The 26,226-nt window shown below is 36.4% G+C and overlaps 1 protein-coding gene across 3 annotated transcripts in view; it reads right to left on the bottom strand.

Annotated features, from left to right (window-relative positions):
• The window catches only part of PIK3C3 (phosphatidylinositol 3-kinase catalytic subunit type 3), a 153,045-nt gene that overhangs the window by 81,138 nt on the left and 45,681 nt on the right, over positions 1 to 26,226 (bottom strand). For all 3 annotated transcript variants that reach the window (XR_015554316.1, XM_004422483.3, XM_087439166.1), the window contains exons 8-13: positions 25,016 to 25,120; positions 24,265 to 24,357; positions 15,951 to 16,136; positions 8,326 to 8,480; positions 6,646 to 6,736; positions 267 to 334 (exon numbers count right to left, since the gene is read on the bottom strand). Coding sequence is in view for 2 of the 3 variants with exons in the window: in XM_004422483.3 (XP_004422540.1) it covers positions 267 to 334; positions 6,646 to 6,736; positions 8,326 to 8,480; positions 15,951 to 16,136; positions 24,265 to 24,357; positions 25,016 to 25,120 (698 nt within the window). In the remaining variant the exon portion in view is untranslated. The remainder of the gene's footprint in view (positions 1 to 266; positions 335 to 6,645; positions 6,737 to 8,325; positions 8,481 to 15,950; positions 16,137 to 24,264; positions 24,358 to 25,015; positions 25,121 to 26,226) is intronic.

Here is a 26,226-nt window from a genome sequence, read left to right as displayed (position 1 = left end):
AAAAGCAAACAGATATCAAACTGAAAAAACCCATGACCTTACCCAGTTTTATCTTAGATCCAGGAAAGAGACTGAAACAGAAACAGTGGTGCAAATAAGCATTTTCATTAGAACAGTTGTAAAGGAATACAGCTAGATATAAATACTGCATTGAGGCTTTTGATGACTGATCAGACCTTATTTTAAACTGCCTTTGTGTTTACAGTGTGGGAAAAAAAAATAGTCCTAAAGAGTGACAAGAAAATAAACAAAATTATTTCACATACCAGTATAAATAATTAGCCAGAGTTGAGTTTTTGCAGGCTCTTGATATCAAGAAGGTACAGAGATCTTGCTGAAAGAATTAAAAGACATGTATATACATTATATTACCATCTGTTAATAACAAGGGGGAAATAAGAGAGTCTACATTTGCCTATGAGTTTTCATCTATATAACTTCTGTCACAGATCAGATTTTCATGCATCTGTCAATCCTTCCATCTCTTCATCCAATATTTATTCTAAACCAGGCAGCATATGAGAGGCTAAGGACACCATGGTTCCCAGATTTCCTTGTCCTACTGTAAGCTTAACATTTAGTAGAGGAGAGAGACAGTCAAGAAAGAGTTATAGAAATAATTTAGCTTGGGAGGTCAGAAAAGGCCGCAATGAGGATGTGATATTTAGGCAAGACCAAAATGACACTACGTATAAAGGCCATGAACTTGACTGTTTAAGGAATTTTAAAAAGGCCCAATGTAGCTAAAGTATAGTGAACACTAAAGTAAAGGAGGCTGAAAAGGTAGGCAAAGGTCAAACTGTGCAAGACCTTTAAGTCACAATATTGAGTATGGATTTTATTTTTAAAGCAAAGGATATTTAAAAGTCTTAAGCAGGAGAGTGAGATGATTTGATTTACATTTTATGAAAATGACTCCAGTTTCTCTGAAAAGTATAGACCTGAGATCAGTTAAGATGCTATTAAAATAGTCTAGAAGAGTGAACGGTGAGAGTAGAAATGGAGAGAAGTGTAGAGATTCTAAAACTACTTTGGAAGAATTAATAGGACTTACTGAGGGAGAGGAAGTAGGAATGAAAAAAAATTGACAGTAACTCCCAAATTTATGGATTTAACAAATGGGTTGATTTGTTACTTTACAGATGGAAATTCCAAGTGAGGCTAGTGTGGAGAGAGAGAGTTGTATTTTGAAATATTAAATTTGAAATGCCTGTCAGATATACAATGGAGATTAAGTAGGTATTTGGATATATGAATCTAAAACTCAGATGAGAGAAATGCACTAGAAATATAAATTTGAGTTTATCAGTACAGCCTAGGGCAAGAGTATAAATTGAGAACAGAAGAGGACCCTGAGGAACATTAAGATGTCAAGCAGCAGAGAAAGTGCTGATGAAGGAAACTGAGAAGGAATAGCCAGAGAGGTGAAGAGAAAACAAGGGAGGTATGGGATCATCTAAACCATGAGAAGAGTTAGTTTTTCAAGAAGGGAGTCATTTACTTTGCTGAATGCTGCTGAGAGGAACTGAAAAGTAAGTGCAACCACACATTAAAGTCATCAGTATTACTACTTTAGCAAAGTAAGTTTTAATATAATGATGGGAAGCAAAGCCAGAATGATGTGGATTAAAGACTGGAAAGAAAGGAAAGAGGGCATCAGAATGTACAAACAACTCCTTAGAGAAGCTTGATCATGAAGAGAAGTGAGAAAATATGGTGCTATTTGAAGGGATGTGGTGTCAAGGGAGAGTTTTTGTTTTGTCTTGTCTTTTTCATTTTTGAATTTTTAAGATGGGAGATACTAACACATACTTAAATATTTCTACCAGGAAAAGAAGAGATCATATCTTTGATGGGAGTTATATTTCCTCTGTGTAAGAAAACAGAAAGGGCCGGCCCCGTGGCTTAGCAGTTAAGTGCGCGCGCTCCGCTGCTGGCGGCCCGGGTTCAGATCCCAGCCGCGCACCGACGCACTGCTTGTCCGGCCATGCTGAGGCCGCGTCCCACATACAGCATCTAGAAGGATGTGCAGCTATGACATACAACTATCTACTGGGGCTTTGGGGGAAAAAAATAAAATAAATTAAAAAAAAATTTGAAAAGAAAACAGAAAGAAAGGAAGGGAAGGGATTCATGTCTGTAAACCAGCTGATGGGAAACTGAGACCATTCTTACCTAGGGGCTTCTATTTGTTTCCATTAAGTATGGGGTACATCTGTCACTTGATGATTGGGAGGCAGGGCATGAAGAACAGAGAAGAAAAGGTATGAGAGTCACTGCAGAGCAGGGAGAACAACCCACCTAGAGAAATGTAAGATGGCAGACGGTGCTGAGTGCCCAGCTGATGTGTGTGATCATGAATTTATAATGATACCAATAGGCTAGGCCATGTGCTTTTCTTCTGCAATATTCAGGCACAGAGAAATCAGGTAATTAATTAGGCTTATCAAGGGGTGAGATTTTGCCAGGAGAACTGAAGGTACTAATAAAAGAATGATTAAAATTATGAGCCTTGGGATAAAAGCTATATTCAGAGAAAACTAAATATTGAAGGGGGCCGATGAACAAATAAAAGGGTAGAGATCAATGGATTTGAAGTTTCAATGCAAAAGGGGCATTTAAGAAAGTAAGCTAGAGTAATACAAGACTGTTACCACATAGCAGATACCTCACTGCTTTCAGAGGTGGCAAGAATCTTATCTGCAATTCTAGAGCTAAAATTTTAGCACTACATTTTAAATGTGCAACATTTAAAAACCCAATAAGGAAACTCCTCAATCAGAAAGCCATAATGTAATGCCAAATGCCAAACGTAATGTTAAATAAGTTTAACAGGTAGAATCTAGGCCTAAAGCTTATCTTTGACTATATGAGGACAGTATACTTTTACATACTAAAGTATATATTTAAATAGAAAACGCATGTGTTTCATTTGACACTATGCTTTCATTAAAAAATTATTTACAGAGCATAAATAGGGAAGAATTAAATTTAAGGTTTTTTGTTTTTGTGAGGAAGATCAGCCCTGAGCTAACATCCATGCTAATCCTCCTCTTTTTGCTGAGGAAGATCGGCTCTGAACTAACATCTATTGCCAATCCTCCTCCTTTTTTTTCCCCAAAGCCCCAGTAGATAGGTGTATGTCACAGTTGCACATCCTTCTAATTGCTGTATGTGGGACGCGGCGTCAGCATGGCCAGAGAAGCGGTGCGTCAGTGCGCGTCCAGGATCCGCACCCAGGCCGCCAGCAGCAGAGCGCACGCACCCAACCGCTAAGCCACGGAGCTGGCCCAGGAAGAATTAAATTTAAAAACACTTGTGAAACAGGTGACACATCCTATAAATTTTTACACTCAGTTTGTATAAGCAATATTTTAAAATTTAAAAACAATTAGAAGAGAAAAATGTGCTTTAGGCAAAAAGAAAATGATCTCATACTGAAGGTCAGAGGTAGAAGAAGAAATGGTGAATAGGGAAACAGAAACCTAAGTACCTTTAAAGAGTTACTGATTGTATACAATAATATTTTCTAATTTGGGGGTTAAACAAGACAGAACTAAATCACTGGATAAAAATTACATACAAGAAGTATACTTGTTTTGGAGGAGGGTAATATTGATTATGCTAGACAAAGTTAAGGAAAGATGTTAAAGTATTTAGTATAACCATTGAAAGAACTGATATGGACAATATAACCTCCAAGCCGGGGGTGGAGATAGAGGATGGGGAGGGGGATCCAGCCAAATACAGGCAAGGAACAAAAAAAAAAAGACAAGAAAAAAATAAGAAAGAATAGAAAGTACCACATAAGATGGTGAAATAAATCCAAATATAGCTCTGATCACAATAAAAACAAATGGGGTAGGGCCGGCCCTGTGGCTTGGTGGTTAAGTGCGCGCGCTGCAATGCTGGCGGCCCGGGTTCGGATCCCGGGTGCGCATCGAGGCACCACTTCTCCGTCCATCCTGAGGCCGAGTCCCACATACAGCAACTAGAAAGATGTGCAGCTATGACATGCAACTATCTGCTGGGGCTTTGGGGGGAAAAAATAAAATAAAATAAAATCTTTAAAAAAAAAAAAAAAAACAAATGGGGTAAAAGTTCCAGTTAAAAGACAGAGTGCTAAACTGGATTAAAAAACAAAATCTAGCTATATGTTATCTTCAAGAGATAAACCTAAAATAAAAGGCTACAAAAATATTGAAAGGAAAGGACTGAAAGCTACACTAGTGCATACTAATCAAGACAAAGCTCTATTAATCAGACAAAATAGACTTTAAGGCAAAAACATGATTAGATATAAAGACGGTTACTAAACAGTGATAAAAGATTCAATTTACATGAATACACCTAATAAAAGAGCTTCAAAATATTTCAAGCAAACATCAACAGAAATACAAGAAGAAATTGATAATTCCATCAGTATACAGGGGGAATTCTACCCTAATTCTGTCACAGATCCAGCATCAGGCAAGGGTACATAAGATTTCAACAACACAATTAATAAGCTTGCTCTAGTGACACATGTACAATGCTGTACCCAATAACTGGGGAATATACCTTCTTTTCAAGAACCCATGGAACTCATGAAAAATGACCACATTTGGGCAATGAGATTAACTGAGTTTCTATCTTCTTTCTAACATTTGGCCAGGCATAAATGGTGGTTTCCTAAAACTCTAAGAAAAACACGGAAAGGAAAGAGGAAGAAAACAAGACACTCCTTAGGTGTCAGGGAAGAGATAGGATGTTGCTATCTCAAGCAGTGATAAGAAGAGAGGGAATTCAGCATGGTTGGATCTCAGCTTGACATTCCTAGACATTTAATTGTTTAGGGATATCCTAAGGGTAATGACTGCTTGCACAGTATTATTACTCTACGGGGGGCAAAGGAAGGGGAGGAAACATCACTCAAGATGATTCCCACTGGTTTCTGGGATAGCCTGGATTACCTGAACCCTTTAAAGAACTATTCAGCTGAGAAAAGGTAAAATAGCATAATCATTGAGTAACAACAGATGGGTTCATCAGTCACAAGAGAAATAACAGAAATATATAAATAACAGAAATAACAGAAATATTTTTAGCCTAAAGTTTTGAGTGATATGTAGTGCGTAAAACTATATTCCGAACATAACTTTGAGAATCTAATCACTTCACACAATATTCAACGTAAACTACCCTGGCTCAAGCCTCCTACATGGATTATTTCAATAGCTTCCAAGCAAAAGTTATTCAATATCATGACCTACAAGGCCCTACAAGACTGATCTTCTGCTCTCTCTCTGACCTAATCTTCCACCATGCTTTCTTTTGCTCACTCCCCAGCCAGGAATAATAGCCTCTGTTGTTCCCCAAAAAACACACCTAAGCTCTGGTCTTAGGGTCTCTATATCTGCTGTTCCTTCTGCCCGAAATGCTCTTCCTCCAAATCACTATATGGTTGTTCCCTCACTTGCTTCATCTTTACAAAGATGCCACTTTTCCAGGAGGGCCTTCCTTGACCAATCTTTTCAAAATTGCAACCACCTAATCCTACCCCAACACTCCCTATCATCCTTCTCTAATTCAGTTTTCTCCACAGAAAATAGAGATCTTTATCTCTTCTACTATACATAAATATTACTATCACCCACCCAAAAACTAGAACGTAAGCTCCAGGAACACTAAGATTTTGACTGTTTTGTTCTCGGCTGCATCATCCCCAGCATCTAGAATAGCTTTTGGTATACAATAAAAGCTCAAAAAATATGTGTGAATGAATGAATTACTGAATCAATAAATCAGTATCTTAACTTTGAAAGGGTAAAATAATTCAACTGGAGCTGAATGGTTCCTTAAAAGGCTCCCCTAAGGATTCTATGATCCTGTAATTTAAAATCTTTTTTCATTATTTTCTATTATGTTAAGAGGTAGGCAAGCATTCAAACTTTGGCTAACAGTCAATAGTGAAAACAAAAGTCATTCAGTCATCAACATTAACTCCTAAAATTTGACTAAAAGCAATATATATACAACATTAGAAAAATCAACTGAACTTTCTAATATCAAAGCATGTATTACAAGCTTTCGACATCAGGGGTGTGAAAGATTCTTCGCAAATTAGAAGTCTTGGGGAGAAATTCAACAATACATACTAGATCAGCTTCTGCAATACACTTCCAAACGTATTTTTCAGAGCAGCACTAGCCAAACAGGCCTGTTTTACCTTAAAAATTAGTCTACTTATCTAACAGGACTTGACAATTTTTCAGTAAGAGTTAAAAACAGCTGCTTAGTGTATTATCCCTAGCATCAAAGTCATATATTTCTACAATGTAATCACACCGACAATTACAGTAAGGTTCATAAATACGTTAACAATAAATATTCCCATTCCCTTAATAAAATATTTAAGCCCAGTTTATTTTCACATTGCATATGAATCCATTTATATGCCCAAAGCACCAATAAAATGCGTTGAATTGAGGATAATCTGGCACTTTTTGCTGAGAGGAAAAGTCATAAACATGCATCATAAAACAAGTTATTTAATAAAGTTGTAATATTTAGTTTATTAATCAAAATCAACGTTTAAAAGACCAACATAAAATGTTTATCTGCTGAGATCTCTCCTACAGGAAACTTGAAAAGCTTTGTACTCACCTCCAGATTTTCACCATCTGAACCTTCTTTTGTTTTAGAGGCAGGAGGAGGGGAAGACACTGGAGGAAGGGGACTGGTTATAATTTGGGAGCTGAAAAGATAATAGTAAGTATCACTAATATGTAAAATATTCTGTCTATAAGAGAAGATACACATTTTTTTTAGCATAGATGGTCCCAATTGTGTCTGGTTAAAGCATCACTTCCTAAAGTGTGTTCTGTGCACACCAGAGTCACATTATGTTCTGGAAAAAGAGGCTCCATAATCAAAGAAAATGGGTAATAGCCTCTTGGAGATTTTTCAGTGCGAGTTTGCATATTAAAGGTTTTGATAAATACTGTAGGTGAAAAAAAAAAGCCCATTTCGCTTTAAACCCAAATATATTTGGCCACAAGACCACGCTCACCTCTTTGTTATCTTTTTAAAAAAACACACAAAAATTAGTGACCAGCAGACCATAATTTGAGAAACATTGGGTTACAGTATACATCCTGTCATGAAATCTTAGACTTCTAATAAAACATTCTAGGTGACATAAGCAAGAAGGAAGGTAAATAAGCATTATTAGAGACTGAAGGCCTCCGGTGTACAGTGGGAGAAAATGCAAGGGGTCTCTTCTCTTAAAAATAGAAAAATATAAAGCAGCCTAGGGAAGAAACAGTGGTTTTTCCTGTTTTTCAGTTCTTCTCCAAATGAAACACTGAAGACAAAAAACAGCATTATCATAATCATAAAACAAAATCCAGAAATATATCTTGAGCTCACTGATAACTGAAATAATTGGACTGATTCAGGAAATCTGAATTCTAGACCTCATTCTGTCATTAACAAATCTCATGACCTTCACAAAACAATTTTATAATCACTGAACCTCAGATTTCTTACCCAAAGGTTCCTATTTATCCCAATTTTAAGATTTTATGAAAAGCAAAATGGCAAAGTAGAAAAACATGGGCTTTGGAATCAACTCTACCATTTGCAAGATACAAGACTTTTGGCAATTTACTTAACTTCTTGTTAAGTCCTTTATCTCTAAACTAGGGATATGAATACCCGTCTCAGAGGATTACTGTAATGAGTTAATGTATGTGGACCACCTCACAATGTCGGCTACAGAGGTGGGAGTTCTTAATTGCTATGATTGTTAACAGCTGACTTTTAACTCAAGTAAGATGCTATTTTTTTTAGTATAACTACTAAAGAGGTGAAAAGCAGCCAATAAAAATACAACTTTATAATAAAATATTTGAGCCCACTAACACGCCCTGTCCTTCATTGTATTTCTGCATCCACAGTAATAGTATCTAACACTTAACTAAGCACTATGTGTCAGACGCTTTTCTAAATGCTTTACGTGTATTAACTCATTTGATCTTTCAACAACCCTTAAATATCAGTTACTATTGCTGTACCCCCATTTTTAAAATGAGAAACTGGGGCCACACAGAGAGTATGTAACTCACACAGAGTCAGGATTTTAACTCAAGTATTCTAATAGCCTGCAAAACGCTGCCCTGTAAGATAGTAATTTGTGTTCTGTGAGTGCACCTGCCTTATTCAGTGGTAAAACTTCAAAGCACCAACTAGGGTTTGGTACATCTGGGAAAAAAGGAAAGGAAGAAGTTTGAAAGTGGGAGAAACTATCAGATTTGAAAGTAAGTCCTCCCTGGATATCCATACCTTTCTATTTCTGCAGAATTTATTCCAGAATTTGACACACTCTCTGACACTGAACCCTGACTATCCTTCTTGGTAGGTTCTAATCCATTCTTTATGTCATCAAAGTTTTCATATTTGAGAGCCTGGACCAGCTGTAATAGGTACATCAACAAATCCTGGAAAATAAACAAAAAATAAGCCAATATTAGAAAAACATGCAATATAATTATACACATAATTTATTCCTAAATACCAAGCTAACAATTTACTTTTATCTACCACTCATCAGCTGTGTTACCTTTGGCAGGTTACTAGGTTACTTAACCTGCTGGTACCTCATGGGGTCCTCATCTGTAAAATGGACATAATCATATAAACCTTAGAGATGAGTCATGAGGATTAAATCAGCTAACAAAAGCAAGTCACAGAATAGTGCCTGGCACAGAGTAGGTCGCCAGTAAATGTAGTACCCAAAAGCAAAGCAAAAAACAAAAACAAAAAAAAGGCTCAAGATGGTTCATATAAAAGTAAGAAACTGGGGGAGGATCCTTTTTTCAACAATAGATCAGATATCAGCATTTTATATCTAAGATTACATAAGAAACTCCAAATTTTCAAGTTTTCAAAGAATTTCTGTTTTATAACTTTTTCTGGTTAGGATTTTTAAAAATCTTGTGTTCTTTTTTGTTGTTGTCATTGAAAGCTCAGGTTTTAGAGAATTTGGGTTGCTTCTTAAATAGAAAATCCTATAAAACAAACATTTTAATTTTAATACTCTTGGTTAAGTGAAATGCTTACTTTCCTGCCAACTACCAATAATGGCTTGAAGAAAACAAATTCCTAAGCCTAAATTTCCCCTAGTTCTATTGACATTTAATGGGATAATTAGGACTTAAAAAGTGTTTGAACAAAGTACCTTTAACATTTTGAGTTTTCCCTTAACGTAAAAGGATCTTTAGGTTTAATGTTTAGGAGGAAACGTTTCCCGTCTTACTCTGTAAATGTAGTTCTTAACCCTTCCCAACGACTATTAAAAACACTCCAAAAATTTTACTTTTAAAAATAATTACAAACTGAAGAAACTCACAAAACTCAAAAATATTAAAAAAGTATCTATTATTTTCCAATTCTAATTGCCGATCACCTAGTTAGTCCCTCAAAACTCATAATTAGCTCATTCTGAGACTTCTTCGCATCTACCGATTCAATTCAGTCTCTCTCCTCATTAAGCCCACAAACCAGATTAAATCCCCGGTAAAAATTTCATGGCCCACCCTTTCCTTTCTTATTTGTAACACCTATAGCATTTGTAATTACTTGCATATTTACTCTATGTCTTTTCCACTATATTATAAACTCCATGAGGACAGAGACTACAACAACCTATTTTCCCTTAGCTAATACCATAATATATTTTCTTCATAATTTTTTTCTTACATTGACATAGTCAATATTTTTGTCATTATCCAAATACTGACAGAGTAATTAATACAAATGATTTCACCAATAAATATGATTTTTTCACAAAAAAATTAAATGAAAGGTTAACTGGTTTACTCTTATTCAAATATGTCAATGTCAGTGACCAGGAAAATCAAGTGACTGTACCCAAGCACCTCCACAGTGTTGTTTCTAAAAACCATTTTTTATTTGGAGCAACAAGTATCTGATTTTCTATTATTTTACTTGAGATTTGCAGCTCCAATCGCTATAGGTATACTTACATGCTTTTTCTAAGGAAAAAAGTGTATTGCATAACAGAAAATTGATCTAACTATGTAATGACAAGTATCCTTCTTGGGAGGTGTAAGCTATCCGATTTCACTGCTAGCCTTCATTACAGAGGCATGCTTCAGAAGTGCTGCTGAGGGCCGGCCCGGTGGCTTGGCGGTTGGGTGCGCGAGCTCCGGTGCTGGCGACCTGGGTTTGGATCCCGGGCTCGCACCGACGCGCAGCTTCTCTGGCCATGCTGAGGCCGCGTCCCACATGCAGCAACTAGAAGGATGTGCAGCTGTGACACACAACTATCTACTGGGGCTTTGGGGGAAAAAATAAATAAATAAAACTTAAAAAAAAAAAAAAAAAGAAGTGCTGCTGAATCTATCACCGGTTGTGTTTTCCCAATTACCAAAAAGACTAACCACATGAAATCAAAAGGCTGCATTGTTATTAAATTCCCCAGGAAGGGGAAATTTAGAGGAAAACTTTCCTCTTTTTAAGTCACTCATCACCATCTGATTTGTTGGTCATCTAGTATTCTATATTCAAACTATACTTTCCTTCATTTGTATGAAAATGAATTACCATCAATAGTAAATACAAAGTCTATTTGCTCATTATATAATCACATCTTGAAAAATACAAAATTCCTCCAAGCATGAAGGACCTAAGCATAGAACAAAAGAAAAATCAGGTTTCTATCGCAGGCGATTCAGTAAAAATTTCCCAAGAGTTATAAAATATTATCTAGATAGTGATCACCATTTTTCTCAAGAACAAGATAATTCTAATGCTGCAGAGTGCAAATCCAAAGTCCCATGTCAAAATCACTCCCTGACTTCCCATTTCTTACCAAATTAAGAGTAACTCTTCATATAGGCATTTACAGTTACAGAAGACATGAGTTCTGATTTTGTCTCCCATACACCTATATATATCCTACACTCCTGTTAAAGTTGAAATACTTGCTATTTTTCTTGTACTTTTCAATCTCCTTGCCTTTGCTCATATTGCTCTCTCCGCTTGGAATGTAAACTCATGTCCAACTGTGAAAATTCTGCTCTTCCTTCAAAGTCTATCTCAAATGTCACTTCCTCCTTAAATTCTAATGGGGAATCTCTCTCTCCTTTTGAGCCACACAGCAGTAAGAAATATGACTTTAAAAAAATCCCTAAATAGAATATTAGCAAATCAAATTCACAAAGATATTAAAAGATTTAGTAAGATTTATTTTATAGATGTAGGGCCAGTATAACATTAGGAAATCTATCAGCATAGATTTCATATACAGTATATATTATATACTGATGTTTTCCAGATAGCCCGATGCTAAACCTGCAAAATATCTACCTAACATCTATTAGAACTAATAAGAGAAATCACTAAAGTGACTAGATAAAAACTATATATTAAAACAAAAACGCAAAAAAAGTTTTCCACATTTAACTAACAAAAAGAAATAAGAAACAAAAGAGTTGAGTTAGTTCATAACAGTAACAATAATTATCAGAGAATAAAACTAATTTTTAGAAATGTATAAGATTTTTATAAATTCGAGACTTGAATGAATAAAAAAATCATATATCTCTAGAAGAGAAGATTTAATATCATAAAGATGTTAATTTTTCCCTAATGTAATATATAAGTGTAATATAATTCCACTTAAGATTCTGGTGAAGTTTTAAAAAAGTGACAAAATTATTCTAAAATTCATGGGAAGAATAAATGTACAATAATTATTTTAAAAATTGTAAAAAAAAAAGAAGGGAGAAGAGTTGACGAATCATATATTTAAAGGTATTATAAAAGCTACTGTAATTTTTTTTAAAGTATGATACAAGCACTAAAAGAGAAAACTTGCAGAGGATTATCAGCAAAATGTAAAAGGCATATATCTTTTGGCCCAGTAATTCCAATGCAAGCTATTATTCAAGAATATGGAAAAAAGGGGCCAGCCCAGTGGCGCAAGTGGTTAAGTGTACGCACTCCGCTGCAGCGGCCTGGGGTTCAATGGTTCGGATCCCTGGCGCACACCGACGCACCGCTTGGCAAGCCATGCTGTGGCGGCGTCCCATATAAAGTGGAGGAAGATGGGCATGGATGTTAGCTCATGGCCAGTCTTCCTCAGCAAAAAGAGGAGGACTGGCAGATGTTAGCTCAGGGCCGATCTTCCTCAAAAAAAAAAAAAAAGAATATGGGAAAAAACATATACACAAGTCTGTTCACTAAAATACAGTTATAGCAGAAGACTGTAAACAACCTAACTGCCCATCAAAAGAGATGGACTGATTAAACAAGTTATAAAACAAACCTGCAGTAAAATATTATGCTGCTCTTTAAAAACAGTAAGGTAGAACTACAGGTGTCCATAAAGTCTAGAGACATAGCATTCTTTTTTTACAGATTGAACGTCTTGACATCATTATGCACATTCATTTGCCTATGTTTCCAGACTTTATGGACACCAAATATATGTGTTGCTAATGAGAATATGTCCAAGATACACTGCTAAGTTGGCAAGTTACATATAGTATAGAACACATATAGTATAGAACACAAATAAATATGCTAATTGTGTTCATTTTTGAAAAGTGAGAAGTATATATACTGTACATGCATATATACACTTGCAATTTGCATAGAGAATATATGAAAGGATATATAAGTGGCTACCCTTCTGGAGATAAGAAATGGTGGGAGGAGTGGGCCTGTCATAAGGAGTATTACTTTCTATATTATTATTTCGTTCATAATTAAAAAGCAAAGGAGATCAGAAAAAAAAAAGATGAATATTACAGCAAAGGAATAAAAAGAATGCTGTGCGAGCAGGAAACAAGCAAACAAAAATGCCTCTTGCTGGGGGCCGGCCCGCTGGCGCAAGCGGTTAAGTGCGCGCGCTCCGCTGCGCCGGCCCGGGGTTCGCTGGTTCGGATCCCGGGCGCGCACCGACGCACTGCTTGGTAAGCCATGCTGTGGCGGCGTCCCATATAAAGTGGAGGAAGATGGGCACAGATGTTAGCCCAGGGCAGTCTTCCTCAGCAAAAAAAGAGGAGGATTGGCGGATGTTAGCTCAGGGCTGATCTCCTCACAAAGAAAAAAAAAAATGCCGCTTGCTTGGTGGGATGGTTAAGAGAGGTTTCCCAGAAGTGATGAGGTCTGGGCTACAGCCTGAAGGATGAACAGGATGAATACTCCTCCAGGCTGATGAAGTAACACATATAAGGGCATGGCTACTGGAGAGACTATGGCATATTCAAGAAATTAGACTAACTGTACAAACATAAAACACAGAATTTTTCATTCAAGTTTTCCAGTTATCCAAGATGTGGATGTTTAGACATAGTGACCTATGATGTATCTTTTGATGCTATGATTATATGATTCTAATACCAAAAAAATTTGAAGTTTATAAAACCATAAATACTGTATTCCACAGACAAAGCAGAAACAAGGGATATTTTAAACTAATTACGAATGAAATGTATATGAATAATTTTAGTATGAAATTTACATAATATAAATGTGCAATCTTTCTGCATACGTGTATAAGTAGTTTTCAAAACTTTGCCCCACATAATTTTTTCTTCATAACTATAAAGCGACATAAGCAGCTATTATCACTATTTTTTTGGATAAGAAACTGAGGTGAGAATAATATACAGTGTTCACAAAGACATATATAAAGGTACACAGAGTCAGAGAAAAGACAAAATTCAGATCTTAATGTACACCTGAAGAACCAGTAGTAAAGAATTAAAAGAGCTTTGTTTTTTTCAGCTGAGTAAATACAATTCATTACTGAATTAAGTTCAGAGAAAGGGAAATCAAGAGATAACCACCATATTATTTATGCTATATCTCTAAAATCTCAAAAAACATAACAATAGTTGAACCATATTTTCAAGTTTAGAATGCACACAATGTTTCTATCATTATCCTCTATCTCATAACAAAAATTATAAAATGGTCTAGAAATAGTTCATCTGCATGAATACATAACTCCAGAGATAATCAAATAGCTAGCCTCTAAGCTTGTAAAGGAAGTCAAGTCAATCAAAAATGATGATTTACAATTTTTCAATTTAAATTCTCAACTCACATCCAGGGGCTGTCTCAACTACAGCCCAGAGGCCTTTATATAAACTCTATGACTCATGTCAAACATAGACAGAGAATTAATGACTTAAGTGACATTTCTAACAAATATCAAAATAAATATTTCAATATTTCAAATAAATATTGTAATAAATTTTTTACTTGTGATAAAGTAAAGACAATGGGAAAGGCAAAGATATTCACAATGCTTAGAACTGCTTTTTGACAGGAGAGTGAAAAACATCCTATTCAGATCTGAGATTTGCCTCAAAATAATCTAGTGGCAGGTAGGGGATAGGGAGGAGAAAGTAAGTGGTGTTATAGATGAAACAAGATTGGCTATGAGTTGGCAGCTGCTGAAGATGGGTAAATTATATGTGAGCATTCACTACACTTTTTACTTTAGTGTTTAAATTTTATTATAATTAAATGTACACATGCACTATCAACCTTAAAATGCTGCATTTTGCTTCTTGAAATGCAGATACCACTATGAATTCAAAATGACTTTTTATTTTTAAAAAAAAGGTCTCTGAGGGGCCGGCCCCATGGCCTAGTGGTTAAATTCAGCACGCTCCACTTTGGCGGCCCGGGTTCGGTTCTGGGGAGTGGACCTACACCACTCCTCAGCAGCCATGCTGTGGCAGCGACCCACATACAAAATAGAGGAAGACTGGCACAGATGTTAGCTCAGGGCACATCTTCCTCAAGGAAAAGAGGAAGATTGGCAACAGATGTTAGCTCAGGGCCAATCTTCCTCAGCAAAAAAAAAAAAAAAAGTCTTTGATAACAGTTGTTCTGGGGCCAGACCAGTGGCATAGTGGCTAAGTTTGCATGCCCCGCTTTGGCGGCCCAGGGTTAGCCTACTCACCGGTCATCAAGCCATACTGAGGTGGCATCCGACATAGAAGAGTTACAACTCTGCAACTATGATACACAACTATCTACTGGGGCTTTGGGGAGAAAAAAGAAAAAGAGGAAGATTGGCAACAGATGTTAGCTCAGGGCCATTCTTCCTAAAAAAGAAATTAAAAAAAAAAAAAAGTTGTTCTATGGGATCAGCATTCCTATATATATATATTGAGGCTTGAGTAGAGTTATCTCATATCCCATAAGCCCTACAGGCTAGCATAAACTATTAGGTTGAGAACACATTCACTCTATAATAATTAATAAGTAAAAAATTTTGCTGGATTAGTCTGCCTCATTGGGAATTACTAAAATTCAAAGTCCAGCAATGATTTGTGTCAACAGTGTTCCTCCTTCCGTGGTGACTCTATATGTATATAAATAGCCAGCATAAGGTTTGCAGTCTTTGCTTTCCAGAGGATTCAAAACCACCTTCAGAAAAATCTACATATACACATAACTATCAGCAGCTGAAGGGTTAAGGGGGTTTGAGGGAGAATAAGATGACCATGCATTTCTAAGCTTTAAAGGCCCCAAGGGCTTTTCAAGGCTACAATTAAATGTGGCTTGTTGTATACTGACTGATAGAGGGGATCTGAATTATTCCCTAGCTGGTGCTGCATTAAACCATTTTTCATTAGAATTCCTTTTTCCAGACAGAGCAATACAAGCTCTGCTGCCAGGTCAATGTCCTGGGAGAGACTGTCCTATCACGTAACAGATCAGGAAGTAAATTTTCATTTCACAGAGGAGTCCTTGGAGGAATATTTTAATTTTATTTCTGAAAACACACCTAGTATATCCTCTTCCCTTCTAAAAATCTCTCTCTCTCTGTCGCACATATACACACACACACAGAGTCTACAACCAGTCTCTAGTTTAAAATGTACCCCGCTGAGGAGGAGTAACGAATAATAATGTACCTCATCATCTGCCTGTCGCAACCGGGCAACAGCATAACGCCTCACTGTTGGATTGGTGTAATGGGAGGATAACAGCTCCAAGGAATCTTCTACATCCATTGGCTTCCATTTTCCCAGAAGTTCCAATGCCTGTTTGGCCTCCTGAGGTAGATCCCAATTAACACATTTCAAGAATTTTGTCAAAGCCTAAAATCAGAAAAGATTTTAAAATTAGAAACAAGAGCCTATTGCTCTTGGGTAGGGAAGGTCAAGGGTGACTAGGCAGAGCTCCACTTGGTGCTGATGGCAGAGCCAGAGAGGCAGCAGTAGACTCCTTCCATAAACACTAAACAAAGTTATATATATGATCCTAGAAAAACACTGCAGGAGAGAAAAAAAAAAGCATGTTCCCTGTAATTCCACATTTTTCAGGCCAAACACGTTTCAGAGCACTACGAATTTTTTGTTTTGGCTTTTCTTCATTTTGCTTTTGTTATGTTAAAACACTGCATGCCTCAAGACATGGAAATAGTTTAGAGATGTCTCATGAAGCTGAGATGCCTTAGAGACAAGCTTCACTTTTACAACATCTACAGGTGACATAAAATACTGCAGCCAAAGAATGAAAGAGTCTGAAGCCAAGAAAACGCAGACTCCCTACCACTAACCCCACTCTTGATCACCTCCCCAGGGTCACTGGGTTTCCTAGAGGCTCCCACATGAGGACTCAAACTAAATTCAATACGTATGTCTCTCTTACACAGAGAAATAACTATTTAAAAAGACAGACTTTCAAACAAAAACTCATAGAAACAAGCATAAAAACAGATATATACAGAAGCAGTAGCAAATATTCTATGATTGAGCTGGTTGTTTGTAGCATCTTTCTGGAACCTCACTTCTGCAGATTGGTAGCATACTTAAGTTTTCACAAGACTGTCAGGTAAGTAGATTCACATCACTCATGGTTGCATATGTAATAAACGCTCTTTTAAGAAAGGTACATACCTATTTTTCATGAAAAGCAATCTCTATTGCCAGATCTCCCTACTGGTAACACTTTACTGGCTGAACTCAAGACATTTTCTTCTTTGTCTTCCTCTACGAATTCATCACTTGAACAAAGATAACTTTATAATTTTAAATTCCTGCTCTGCTAAACTGAAATCTTTTCATTACTCAACTAATCAAGTTGTCAAGAAAATGTCCACTTGGACAACAAAACAATTACTGGCTAGTATGACATAAAATAAACCTTCATGCCCATCCCTTAACTTCTTCTTGATTTTACTAAATTAAGAAAAATATGGACATTACCTAGTCCAATACTCAAATTTTATATAACCTCAGTGAAGTTAAGTGCCTTGCCCATCACTTCAAAGTGGTTGGCAAGCTAGACCTAGAATCCAGGTCCACTAACTCACAGCCTGTGCATCTTCCACCAGAGAGTTCTTCCCTACCATTAAGGCACTGCCATCTCCTAATGAACTAAGCCCATGCCCCTTGGAGCCATTATTCCACCAACTAAGCCCATGCCCCTTGGAGCCATTACTCCACCAACACTGATCTCCTCAATCCATTCCCAATTCTTGTAAATTATTTCCTAGCAATATATTCTGTATTTCTCCTCAGAGTGATTCTCACTACACCACACACCTGGAGTCTGGCATAGCCTTCTAGCTAGGAGCCTCAATACCAGTTTCTCTTCTAATAATTTCACACAAACTCTCAGAAGCTCAAGTTGGAAATGATTTTAGCACAAACCTCCCACTGTCAGCAGAAATTTACCTTATAACATCCCTGCCATAAAGAGACCCAATATTTACTTAAGTAATTCTAGTGACTAATTTCCAAAGTACCGATTATATTTATAGACAGTGAAGGCATTTCTGTTGTTTTTTAACTATAATGAACCGAAAGACACAAGTGTCTTCATGTAACTTCTTCCCATTGGTCAGTTTCACCGTCTGGAGAGAATGAGAGTAAATATAACCCAGCACCACATGGACAGCCTTTCCAATATTTGAAGATGACTGCCATAATCTCATAGTGTGATTTCCAGTTAGATGATAGGGTCACTCTAGATTGGGAAAAAAAAACCCAAAAACCAAAAAACAAACAAACATAACAAAACCTTTGCTTCTCTCTCAAAATATTCCATTAATACCTCTCACCACAATCCAAACCTCTAACTCTCATTAAGCTAACTCTTATTGCCCTTCTACGCTTCAACCAGGTTAACCTATTTTATACGTAACTGTCTAATTCCTGTCTACAAACCTTCCTTATGTTCTTCACCAAAACAGTAGTGTCATCTTCTTTAAGGCCAGCTTGTCAAAAACTCAACTTTTCCAGGAAGTTTTCAGCAACTTTCAGCTCTTTAGTAGTTGTCTCAATCTTACTACCTTCACTTAAATGGTACTCTTTTAACTGCCAAATGCTTTTGTGGGCATTCTTATCTCTATAACTGGAGTCTGTTGACTGATAATTTAAAAGTCATCGACTATTTCACTCAGCTCTAAAAAGGGCCATGATACCCAGTGGCGCAGTGGTTAAGTTCAGCGTGCTCTGCTTTGGCGGCACAGGGTTCGCAGGTTTGGATCCTGGGCGCAGACCTACACCACTCATCAAGCCATGCTGTGGCGGCATCCCACATATAAAATAGAGGAAGATGGGCAATAGGTGTTAGCTCAGGGCCAATCTTCCTCACCAAAAAAAAAAATAATAATAATAATAATAATAATAAAAAGGGCCATGATAAATGGCTGGTAGTGTTCCCTGTTCCAACGACCTTGAAGGATGTGGTTGGCTGTTCCACAAGCAGGGAGCCTTGTCAGACCTGTGAATCACCCCTAGATCACTTCCCTTCTGCATTCCCCAAGGATAGCTATCCATTTCTTCTGCACCTCGTGCACAGCATTTGGCACAGTGCTCCCTCTCCATACAAGAACACAGATTGGCCTACTAACTTATTCTATGCATCTATTTTTTACTTCTAAAATGTATTTCTAGATTGAATGTGGAAACAAAGCAATACTTCTTAAATAACTACAGAGAAAGCTTTTCCACTTCACAGTGCACCAGCAGTCTTAATAGAAATGTGCAGGTATGTACTTATTATAAGCAAATCTTGCAGCATGCCGATGTACTCAATTCAATAACTGAAACAATCTAACTCCCAGATTCTCGGAATTACCAATAACATTTATAGAGTACACTGCTGCCAAGGAACTTAAGGCACTGTACAAAGAATTTCACAACTTTATAATGCTACATGTTATAAAGGTAAACAAGGAGGTAGTAGAATGAAGAAGGAAACAAGAAGAAGGGGAATGAGAAGTGTAAGAATTTGAAGACAGCAATAAAAATAATGATACTTAATCTCAGGTCCTTTAAAGATGCTGTATTGATCTATGTAAAGGCACAGGATTCAAGTACAATTTTATCCCTAGAGCTTCCACAGATAACTGGCGAGTACGGACTTTAGAGCCAGGGTGTCTGGGGTCAAATCCTAATTCCCAGCTCCATCAATTATTAACTGAGTCGCTTGGAGCGCATTATTTAACTTTTAAGTGACCCATCTCATAAGGCTGCAGTAAAGATTAAATAAATTATTGAATGTAAATGTTTAGCATCTTGTATATAATAAATACTTGATAAATGTTAATTATTTTATTATCCCATATCATTATTGTTATTCTATTTCTGATGTTGAGTCCAATGTCAAATGTTAACATTACCTGCATTTATTACCATGTTTTATATTACGAGCAATAAATATTTTGTTGACCTCCCTCTGATCTTAGGATCACTTCACTGTTATCTCCTATTTTTAGAATCACGATCACAATCACTTCAGAGATGAAAAAACTATTTATCACATATACTTCTAATTTTAATTTCTAACAACTCAATTATTGGAAATTTTTACTTTGTTGCTAACAGAAAACTTATTCCTCTACTCAAGACACTTCTGACACCAAATGTGTGGGTTTTCCAACACCAACCAATTCTCTAATTCTCTGTGGACATCAATTGGGTGTCTACAATTTAATTCAATTCTGACACTACCTACCTGGAGTTAGTGTAAATTCCATAGGTTAAGGGGTCAGTCTCACAAGACTGCTTCCCATTTCAGATGCCACTTGCAAATGCCGGGTCCCCAGGTTGCCCACACTTCTGTCTGACTTGGCTACAAATCAGAGGTTTCCACAACACCCTTCTCAGGTTTGATCATTTGCTATAATGGCTAACAGAACTCAGAGAAATACTTTGCTTATTATTCCTGGTTTATTATAAAGGATACAAATGAATAAGCAGGTGAAGAGGTACATCGGGCAAGGTCTGGAAGGATCCCAAGCACAAGAGCTTCTGTCCCCATACAGTTTGGGGTCTGCCACTATCCTGTCACATAGATGTATTCACCAACCCAGATGCTCTAGGAACCTCATCATTACAGGTTTTTATGAAGGTTCCATTAAATAGGCAGGATTCATTAAATTACTGGCCAGTGGCACTTAACTCAATCCCTAACCCCTTTCCAGAAGGTCAGAGGGTGGGGTTGAAAGTTCCAACTCTCCAATCACATGGCTGGTTTCTCTGGCAGTCAGCCCCATCCTCCAAATTTCACCTCATTAGCATAAACTCAGGTAAGGTTGAAAGGTACTTACTGTGAATAACAAAAGACATTCCTCTCATTCCTAGTACTCAGGAAATTTCTAGGGTTTTAGAAACTCTGTGCCAGGAACCAGGGACAAAGACCGAAAATGTATTTCTTACTATATCACAATGTCACAGTTGTTCCTCTAATACTTTCAATTCAAAACATTCAAAATGAAAATATCTCCTCACCCTGCTCCTTCCACTTGCCACATTTCCTTATTTTAAGCACTCAGGCCTAATCCTGGGAGTTGTCTCCAAATCATTTATACATTCTTCTCTCCTTCCTTTGCCCTCCAATAGCGCTCTCAAGATCAGTACATGAGCCTCATAATTATGTCTCTTGTTTCATTCTCAGTTCTGCTTCAATCCACCCTGGTTCATCTTAAAACATCACCTGTTAAGACACATTCTGTTGCTTTAATGGTTTCTTATTGCCAGTGAAATCCAACTCCCAAGCATAGAATTCAAGGCACATCATAAACTGACTCCATCTTTTCTACTTCATAACCATTCTACAAACTCTTCTGTCTCTGAACCTAACACTTTGCCTTACTCATGCTATCCCTCCCCATGAAAAATGATCATCAAATAAAAAATACCATTAAAGCTTACTCAAACTTTAATACCAATCTTTGCTCTGTGAATCCGCCTTCATATCATAGCATACTCATCTTGTTCTACCCCACACTTCTATTACTCATAGTAATTACCTAAATGTTTACTGAGAGTAATCCTTAATCAATTACTATCCTATATGTCTCCATTTTGATTGTGTATAAATATCCTTTCCTAAAACAGTTTTAAATTTATATGAAGACAGAGAAATGACATCTCAAAGCCCAGAGTCTTGGATAATGCTATGCCAGTAGTTGATAACAAATGCTTGCTGAACTGAATGCATTTCTGCTATGGTTCACCATCAACTTCTTGTCAAGAGGCACAAATATGATTACTGTTCTGATGTCACTGTCTCAGCAGCTACTTCAGAAGCAGCCTCGTAAGGACATTCAGTGCATCACTATTCCCCTTACCATATATGACTCTTCCTACTGCTTTTTTCCCCCCAAACACAATGGAAAGGCATTAAGTTAATATAAGTTACTTTTAATTAACATTTTTACAAGAAGGAAGGCCATTTACCATGGTAAAAGCTAGTGTTGAAAAGTTACAATAATCAGATTTTGTGTTCCACAAAAATGAGTCATTTCCTACATGCTATGGACCACAAATTTAAAAATACTTCATAAATTTAACTAGTTTTGTTGGAAAAAGTTATTACTGTGAACTTTTTAGGTGTAACATCAAGTCCAGACTAGAGGGTTTTCATCCAAAATACTTAAGACAGGTCATTTAGGGAAAAAACAGGTGGAAAGATGCAATTTAATTAAAAAACAAATAAGAAGTATAAATTTGTAAGAACCGGTTTCCACCAATTTGTTTTCTGAGCACTGCTTTCTCTCTAGAAAATCTTTTCAGCCTCGGGGCCCAAATGCCAAATAACCTAAATCACAGTTCCTGAGAAACCGACACTGAAAAAATTTCTTTGTAGTAAATAAATTAAGGGACACGGGTACAGGAGTATTTGTTTTCTACAAAACCCATTTTAAATTACTACAAAGATACAAATGTGCCTGTGTAAATAATTCCTCTGGTCACTTCAAGGCCAACATATATTTGGTTTACTGAAAAGTGCTTCTTCAACATTAAAAAATATTGTTCACTCTACTCTAGTGATCATCAGAATCCTATAATATGTCCTGAGAATTGAAGTTTCATCACCTACCTTTCGAAAACTTGAAATCAACTAGTTAAATGAAACTTGGCACACACTTTATATCACTTGAGCATTTTATTTCTTTTGCACATATCTAGAAGTAATTGAATTTCAGTGGGAAGTGACTACTTGTTTAAACAAACAATTTTTCTTGCAAGCCTTTCTATCTAGGCAGTTCTGCTCTGTAAATCTATTCTTTGCTTCCTGAACCTATACATTCTAACAGGTTTAATTCAATATCTTGACGTATATTTTAGACAACACCGTGCTGCATTCAAGACGCAATTTCTGTGACCAAGGTTATTCTTCATTTAACAAGTATCATGTACTAACTTGATCTTTTTATAAAACACAAAATCACAAACCTGTGTTTCTATTGATGAATAATTCCTTTTTTGCAGTGATGAAGAAAATCACACTCAAAGCTATAGTAAATTTAAAATCCTTCTCTCATTTTTGTTATGGATATAAAGGAGAATGAATATGATTCATCTACAAAGAATTAAAGATAAAGAGGAAAAGTTGAAGAGTTAAGATGAGCTGCAACTGGATTTTTATCTCTACTTTAGAAACTAAAGGAAATACGTTTGTTTCAGAAAAACAAGTTAAAGTAGCTAAAAGACCATCTCATAAGATTGTAAAACATATTCATTCATTCTCACATAATCATATCATAGCTTTCTGGCAGATATTAATTTTCCTGATGCTTCTCTGTTTTGCCCCCAATGCATTTCAGAATTCCTGCTGAAGCATGTGCATAATGATGTGAATATTTTCTCTATAATCCTCTCTTCTGTGGCTTCACTGACTACCTTCTCTTCTAATTCACAAATGTGAGCATAACAAGAGGCAGCATTTATAAGCTTTGTGATTCTGCAAAGGTTCCTTAATCTCTAAGACTCAAGTCTTCTCATTTGTAGAACAGTAACAATAATACCTACATTATGGGGTTGTTGTGGGATTTAAAAGATCCATGGCACACAGTGGCTGTTTAATAGATGCTGGTTATTTTTACTATACCTTAAAGGTTAGTCCTTGAACCTATGTTCTAAGAATTTGCAGACTATTTTAAGAACTAGAAGAGACATAAAGCTCACTATCATTTAATCACTCCTACTAAATATGAGGAAACTAAAGCTTAGACAGGTGAGATAATTTGCCTGCAGTCAAAAAGCTTCTTAGTGGCAACAGCAAGACTCAAAGCCAAGCCTCCAGACACAAATCCAGTGCTCACTACTTCCTCACAACTTTCTTTCTCCAGAACTTTACCTCCTACATGTTTCATTATGGAAAGCAAATGTCTACTTCTGACCTAGCCTCTATCTTGCATGCTGAGCTGGATGCCTCTCCACCAACTCAGTTTACACATTTCAAATTACATTTCTCATACTCTCTAGCCATATCTCCTCCAGAATCCTACATTTCTTTTAACGATTATTTTGCTAGTCACCTAGGTTCAAAGAGGTAAGAAAAATGAAGATAGAAGTGAATCAACATTTACTCTGCACCTACCATATACCAGGTACTCGGCCAGTTTATTCACCTGTATTATCTCACCTGTGAAGGAGGGTTGTCATCATTAGAATAATGAGGAAACCAAGCTTCAAAGCAATTTGCCTCACCTTACCTAGGGAGAATAAGTTATAGTGCCTGAAACTGAACCCAAGTCTCTCCGACTTAACCCATTCCGACACTGTCTATGCATCAACAAACTGGCACATGTGTCTTTGTGTCTACATTTTTGTAATTTTTAAAAAATGGAGTATCATATATATTGTTCTATAACTTTTTTTAATTTGACAATAACTCTATATTTCCATGAAAGTTTTACCTTATCTTGTTTATTAGCAACAAAGTTTATAGATAAATTTGATATATGAAAATATTCAAGAAACTCACTTTTTCTTGATTAGTAAGATAGTATCTAAACTTCCAAACAAGATCTTGTTCTTCATATGTAAGTTGCTTGGTTGGTGGATAGCTCACAATAATCTACAAGGAAGAAAAAAAAGAACTACTTTTGTCAAATATATTCTTGCTATACATTTCTTTTTCATTTACTTAAATATTTCTATAATAGAACCATTATAGAAGCAAGGAGAATGTACACGCAGCTGAGTAAGACTTAAATTTGCTGTACTTATCAGTTCAAAAGGATTAATTATCAGAGTGTAAGGGGGAGAAAAAGACGAGATGAAAAAGTCACACTCCAAAGAAAAGTATATAACTACAGAGCTAATCTAATTCAACCAAAAACAAAACAAACCAAAATAATAAAAGCCTCCTCCCCCACACACAAAAAGGAAAAAAACAAACAAACAATAAACATTTCTCTCGTTAACGTACACACCAAAGCATGTGTGTACATCAAGTCCTCTCGCAGGCAGTGTACCTTAGGGTCAGCTTCTAAGAAAGTCATATCATGAAAGTATATGCTACTATTTGTAGCTCTGTCTACAGGGCTAATATATTTACTGAAAGCCCCAAAACGATAATAAAACTACACAAGTGTGAAACTGATAAAATTATATAGGGTTCATTAACCTGGAAAAAACATGCATCTAAATCACTTTTAAGCGAAGTGGCATCATATCAGTTGCAACCAAAATACCCATTTAGTTTTATATTAATATTTTATGAATTCTCTTACATTTAGTTGATCTCTTGTAGCAGCATTAGGTTTGAGATCGTGGTCAGACGGTCCACTTCTCAAACTCCGGGCAAGCTTGTGGTGTTTACTCTCAACTAAATTCTCCTATAAATTATTTAAAAATATTAATCAACAGTGTAAACTTCAGCAAAGGAAGTTTCAATAGCAAGTTAGAAATAGGAAAGTAAATAGTTACTTAAGACCATTTTAGAGTAAAGTCATGCATTGCTTACGGATGGGGACACGTTCTGAGAAATGCGGTGTAAAGCAATTTCGTCATTGTGTGAACATCATAGAGTGTACTTACACAAACCTAGATGGGGTAGCCTACCATACACCTAGGCTATATGGTACTAATCTCATGGGATCACCATTGTACATGTGGTCCATCATTGACTGAAACATCATTATGAGGCACATGACTGTACTTAACATTTTATTCTTGTTACTTTAATCTCCTATTTATCTCTTACAAATATATCACCATTTTGAGATAGGGAAACTAAGCATGCCTTATGCTTCACTAGTGCCATAATATGCATATGCCATTCCAGGTTCTTAAAACATCTACCCCTCATTCTCCACATACTTATATCCTCTATCCACTCAAATATCACCTTCACTCTAAAATCTTCCCTCACAATCCAAACTAAAGCTTTCCCTCTTCCTGTGAACTACTAGTGACCTTGTGATAGCACAGTACTATCATCTTAGCAGTTCAACTGCCAGTAGTAACTGAGGCAGGGACAATGACTGTAAGGCTTGAACACACATATTTGGTGTTGACTATTTTACCTATGACCAAAATCCTTGGTTTTGAACATACTGCTTATGAGACTTTTTATTTACTTTTGCATGTGTGAATTATCTGTTCATGTCTTTCTCCTACTTGTCAATTAGGTTTTTGGTCCTTTGTTCCTTAGTGTTTAAGAGTCTTTATATATTAGATATTCAGCCCTTTGAGATGTAGGTCACAAATAGTTTCTCCCAGTTTGTCAATCGTCTTTTGACTGACTCTGTTATGGCGTTTTTGCCATGCCATTTTTTTAATGTAGTCAAATTTATCAATCATTTCTTTTACTGCCTCTGGATTTTGAGTCATCCTTAGAAAGTCTTTCCCTATACTGAGAGTAAAGTACTAGTAATGTTTCATATCTTTACCTTAAAATCCCTGATCCATTTGGCGTTTTTCTTTACGTATGGTGTTAGGT

The sequence above is a fragment of the Ceratotherium simum genome, chromosome 14 (genome assembly GCF_057802395.1).
Source record: "Ceratotherium simum simum isolate JZ-2026a chromosome 14, ASM5780239v1, whole genome shotgun sequence".
Classification (NCBI taxonomy): domain Eukaryota; kingdom Metazoa; phylum Chordata; class Mammalia; order Perissodactyla; family Rhinocerotidae; genus Ceratotherium; species Ceratotherium simum.
Note: the sequence above shows the minus strand (reverse complement) of the source record. Positions and strands in the feature narration are given on the sequence as shown.